The sequence below is a fragment of the Bos taurus genome, chromosome 2, assembly GCF_002263795.3.
Source record: "Bos taurus isolate L1 Dominette 01449 registration number 42190680 breed Hereford chromosome 2, ARS-UCD2.0, whole genome shotgun sequence".
In the NCBI taxonomy this organism is placed as follows: domain Eukaryota; kingdom Metazoa; phylum Chordata; class Mammalia; order Artiodactyla; family Bovidae; genus Bos; species Bos taurus.
In genome coordinates, this window is record NC_037329.1 from 56,782,739 (window position 1) to 56,788,738 (window position 6,000).

The 6,000-nt window shown below is 31.4% G+C and overlaps 1 protein-coding gene across 1 annotated transcript in view; it reads left to right on the top strand.

The window, feature by feature from the left end:
* Window positions 1-5,601, top strand: part of LRP1B (LDL receptor related protein 1B) — a 315,853-nt gene extending 310,252 nt beyond the window's left edge. Inside the window, exons 44-45 of the mRNA XM_059878468.1 lie at window positions 2,149-2,247; window positions 3,536-5,601. Coding sequence (XP_059734451.1) covers window positions 2,149-2,247; window positions 3,536-3,676 — 240 coding nt within the window. The 3' untranslated portion in view covers window positions 3,677-5,601. The remainder of the gene's footprint in view (window positions 1-2,148; window positions 2,248-3,535) is intronic.
* Window positions 5,602-6,000: the final 399 nt, after the last annotated feature.

The following is a 6,000-nucleotide window of genomic DNA, read 5'->3' on the forward strand; positions in this document are numbered from 1 at the left end:
GCATCAGTTTGCTAATATGGAATGATATTCTAAGCTTATTTATTCATTAATTAAATGGTTCTTTACATTCTAATATATTAAAGGTGTTATGTCCAAAATGCACCTTTATATTAAATAATTATATTAACCACATGGCTCTGTACTCATAGCAACAGCTGTTCCCAAAGAAATTGAAAAGGTCTCTTCCATTCAATCTACTCTGAATACATGGCCAGACTTTCTAAGCCCAAAACTGGTGATCTGAAATTGAAGTATTCATTTCTATGAAAAGAAATCAATCATTATTTATAGAAAAAAATGTTATCCTATCAGAAGATGTTGTAAATGTTTTCTTCATTAGAAATAATTTTCAGTTACTATAAATTATTAATTCAGTTACTAACTCCTACATTTGAACTTTGTCATGAAATAAATTCTCATAACCTAAGTTTCAGTGTTTTCTATTGAAACTAAAAGCTATACATGCTGTCCATACTGTTGTTTGATAATTTTTTTATAAAGGAGAAAGAGATCTTAATCAATAGACTTCTCATATTCTAATAATTTTTTCTTAGGAACAAAATACATTACCTGTAAATATAATATGGGCTGATGAGGATATATCTCATGCACTGCTATGAACAGGAGAGTTCTCATTTTCCCCATCATTTTACTTCTACTGATAGAATTAAGCCAATTTTTGATACTTAAAGGGAATAGCTTTTTAATATTCCATTTATTTTTTAATGTTTACTCTAGGAAGATAAAAGTATGCTTCAGGGCCCCTCGAGTATATTTTAATATATTTAGCAAATAACATTCAATAAATATTTATTTACCAATTTTCTGACTGACTGACCAAAATTTCATTAAATGTGACTTAGATGGCTGATTCTATTAGAATTTATTCTAGAAGTTGGCTCTAATGTTTGAAATAGAAATATGAATTGTTACCTAAGAAGTAACTGTAGAAAATATGTTTATAGGTATAGACAATTTTGAAAAGTGGATGACCACACCAAAGCAACCTTAATGATGAAATGTTTTTCATAGATTTTCCATTTGTTACAGTTGTTTGATATATTCATGATGTAATCAAATACAAACTTGATGACATGTAAAGACTTTTGTAGAATGTATCTGTTATTTTCAAAAATGGATAAATTTCTCCCTCAATGGTACCTTACAAATGAATTGAAATAATTAATAAATTTTATTTTTAAAAAGGTTTGTCTATAGAGACATTCACAGAATACTTTGAAAAGCTCAGAAAAGAGGAACTGGTATCTATTGATTTTATACACAAACTCATCTCAGTCCTTACTTAGATTGTTTTTAATATCATCTAAGTGAGAATTTGTGGGGAAATAAAGAGACGATATTGACCTGAGTTTATGTTTAAAATCTTTTTCCTTAGATATTTGTCCATGTTTCAAACTTTATGATGATTCATTGTTAAGAGTTGATAGATTTTTAAAAATATGTATGTTCATTAAAATCCCTCAACTTTTAATCTAGCTTTTTTATTTCCTTTTTGGCCACTAATAAGTATTCTGTGATGAATATGAGTGTACCAGATTGACTTTTTCTGCCCTTAGACCCCAAAAAACTCTAAAACCATTGTTCTTGCATGGAGTTTAGTGAGCCAAAAAATTAATTTTCTTTAAACTAGAAAGTCAGATTTCTCAAAAAAAAAAAAAAATTCATTTTTATATCTCACATTTTAAATTTCATCTGTATTTTCTAAAAATATAGAAGTCATGCACCTTTAATTAGAGCCAGTCAGATATTTGAGTGTCCGGAAGGGGCTCCTATCAGAACTTTTCAAACAGAAAACTTAAGTGAGGGAGGCTGATGCATTTTTCACAGGGCTCTTAGCAAATATATGCTTTTTGGGGAGGGAGAATGAAGTTAAATAAATGGAAATGGGTGTAGGTTTCTAGGTACATGTTATAAGTAAGCTAGACTAAGAGAAATGTCTACTGTAAAGTATGGATCTAATATTAATAGATGTTTCATAAATTATTGAATCTACCATAAATATACTGTTGATGCCCCAGGGCTGAAGAACATAGCTTATGTTATTTTTATGACTTAACATGAGTTTGTGTCAATGAAAATAGTTCCATGATATTAGATCAGAAACTAAAATTCTCTGTTTACACACAGGCCAGGTACATAGGGGGAGGGTCCAGTGTTTTCAAGCTTCCACACACAGCGCCGCCCATCTACCTAAACTCTGATTTGAAAGGACCACTAACTGCTGGGGTGAGAGAAAACTCATTACTCCATATCCATTCCATCACAGAATGCCTCACAGTCAAAAATGATTACTAGACCTAGATAGGGACTTAGCTTTAATGATTTTTAATTAACAAAAGGTTTCAAAACTGCATTAAACTTGGGAGTTTATGTGTCCTGCTTATGCAAGATTACATGCGAAAAAAACGTTATCATTTTAGGCAAGCTATTCAGTAGAAATATCTCTTCTCCAAAATTTGAAAATGTTAAAGCTCCGTAACAATAAACATGAGCATTTGCTATTCTTAGAATAGAAATCTCTAGCCAGAAATGTAAACTGAAGAGTTTACATTTAAATTTATGTTTGGCTTTATTTTCTATTAAGATGCTTCGTTTAGTATCTGCAAATATGGTGTCCTTTTAAATAAAAATACACTACAAAATGTGGCATCATATGGAGACATTAGAAATGGTGTATGAAACCATTCTTAAAAACTTTTTATGTAACTGGTTTCTAGAGAAAAGGGCTTTGTCTAAAGTTTGTTGTTGTTTAGTCACTAAGTCATGTCCAATTCTTTTGCGTCCCCATGGACTGCAAGACTCCTCTGTCTATGGGATTTCCCAGGCAAGAATATTGGAGTGGGTTGCCATTCCTTTCTCCGAGTGATCTTCCTGACCCATAAATCAAACCCCACGTCTCCTGCATTGCAGGCAGATTCTTTACCATTAAACCACCAGGGAAGTCCTGTCTAAAATTGCGTGGTTCATATTAGACAGGAGAGGGATTAAAGACGATATTAAGATTCTTAGGATTGAATGTTCTCACCCTTGTACCTCTCTCTCATCAGCTGTTTTTCATTCTCATTTTTTATCATGTTTGTCTCATTTGCATGGATCAAAAAATGTAATACTTCTTTATTATGATAAAGGTTTAACATTCTGTTTTATAAAGACAAAATTTTAAAATGCAACTATGTAACAATCTTGGGTTAAGTTCATAAGACAATTTGGTTTAATGTTTCCTGCTTTTATATAAAGTTGCAGTCAATATACCTTTAATGAAGATTTCTTTAGGCTTTCAGTATGTCAGAGCTCCCCTTAGGTTCACAAGTTACCTGAGAAACACACAATTATGTTTTTATCTAATACATACTAAAGTTGATGAAAGCATATAAACAGAATTTAAATTATATTTATATAATTATTATTTAGTAAGTTAAGTACAGTGCATATACATGTTAACATGAAAAGATATCATTGAAGATAAATTAAGGTAGTCAAAACAGGTAATAAAAACATTTTTTTTTTTCTTCAGCCAACAAATTACTCCAATCCGGTATATGCGAAATTGTATATGGATGGGCAAAACTGTCGAAACTCCTTAGGAAGTGTCGATGAAAGGAAAGAACTGCTTCCAAAGAAAATAGAAATTGGAATCAGAGAAACGGTGGCATAATCGGAGATACCTTTTATATGCTGTACAAATGTATAAAATATAAGGATTACTTTTGTATGTTCCAACAGTATTCTACTTGTTTTGGCATCAGCATTACCTCTTCCTTTATCTTTTTTCTGGTCAATTGTTTTCTGAGTTTTCTGGGTTTTATTTTTTGCTGATGACTCTTGATTGACCATTTGTATGGTATTTTTATGAAAAAGAACTGCACTACAGTACAATTTACAACAATGCTGCTGATGACACACCTTTGAATTTGTTAAAATTAAAAACAACATATTCCTTTGTAGTGTGAATATAAGCAATCTATTTTATATGAACTTCTTTGGTTCTACTTAATCAACAAAGAGAATCTCTGCACATTTTCATTATATGGTCTGAAAGCTGTAATACAATATCAGTTAATTTTCTGTTTCAGTTTATGGAAGAGCGATTGAATAGTCAACTCTCTTCTTTGTGCCCTTTAAGACTGATTCAGACTGCTGAAAATATATAGCTCTCACAAGTTCCACATCACCAGCTTTGAAATTAGTCTTAGGTTGCCAAGTGATAGATGAGAATTTTGAGGAAAAAAAAAAAAAACTTTAAGAATTTATAAAACTAATAATTTGCATGAACACATATGACTACATTTTCCAAAATTTAGTGGACTCTATTGTGATATACTAAAAGTATACACCCTATAAAAATAGTTATATTTAGGTATATAACATAGCAAAAATATAATTGAAAGTGGAAAGATCACACTTGCTATGGGATAAGACGTTTTGTTTTCCCTTGGTCCTGAGGTCAATAACCAGCCTAGAACACAACAGGGCATCAAGCACTCATGTCTTAGGAATTTCCTCCCAGTCACATGCATTTTGTGGAGGATTGACCCAACCCCTTAACACACAGAACACTAAAGAATACAAGATAAGCACACAAATTGGTGACACAATTTCAATTATGTGAATGCATTCTATTTGTGAGGCCAAAAGGAATAAGCAAGGCAGCCGTTATGGTGTAAAGTAATCAGTAGATATTTTCCATATACAATATGACTGGTCTATGATCTGCCCTATCCAAAATATGTTCTTAAAGGACTTTCCAAGTTATGAAAGAACAATCATCTGCCCATTATCAAAGGTGGAGAGTATACATGCTGACCAGTTACTCTGATTTCTCTGGTTATGCAAAACACATGGATCCCATTCACTTGTCTGTTTTCAAATCTCAATGGAAACAAGTACGATTTATTTAAGTTGTATAAAAAAAAAGTATAGCATTTTTATACAAATATCTTTAAAGGCACAAAAGATTTATTCACAAGGTATGGAGGGCTTTTTGTTCCTCTGATAGACATGACTGACTTTTAGCTGTCATAATGTATTAACAGATGAAATATGTTTGTGGCTGTTCTTTATCCCTTTGTACAAGCATTAAAAAAAAAACAAAAAACTGCTGTTTTATAAAGAGACTTTTTGTTGTACTATGTGCATGCATACTACCTATTTCTAAACTTTGCCATATTGAGGCCTTTATAAACTATTGATTTATGTAATACTAGTGCAATTTTGCTCGAACGATGTTATGCATATCATAAATTTTTCCAGGTTCTTGTTTAAGTACATTTTTTAAATTGAACAGTATTTTTCATTTTGGTTATAATAGTCATTTTGCCTATGTTTCTACAATGAAGTGTTAAATACTTTATAAAAAATTGTTGACTGACTTATTTAAATGAAATTCTACATATTTAAGTGCTTGTGTTGGGTAGTTTTTAAAAAGAAAATTCTTGTCTTTACAGAGTTTAATTTTCTTAGGAAGCTATTTTAGTCAACATGAGATGTAATTTTTGTTGTATCTTTAGAACATACTCTCTGGGGTAGCACTGATTTCATTGCATCGTTTTTCAAATCACAATAGAGAAGGCATTTCTCTTATTGAAGTGGAAATATTCTCTTATGAAGTGGAAACATGTCCCTTACTTTTTCCTTTTCCCTGATACACATGGCTTGTCAGAGACTCCATGTTGCAGTAGAAAGATTGGTTATATACACAGTAATGTGACAATTGTTTTGAAATAAGCCAAAGTTCTTCCTGTTTCTCATTCTCAAAATAGGTACTTTATAGAAAACTTCAGTTCCACTAGATGCTGTGTAGACATTATTTTCTAAATGGAATGATTACTAGAGTAGCTACTCGGAGTATTTGACTAGAGATGACAGTGTAGGAGGGTCTGATTGAATAGAACTATCATTGAGCTTCATTATCTGATGGGATCTTCATATATAAGAGCTTTATGACTGCAAATGAAATTATTGTTTGAAAGAGAAGAACCC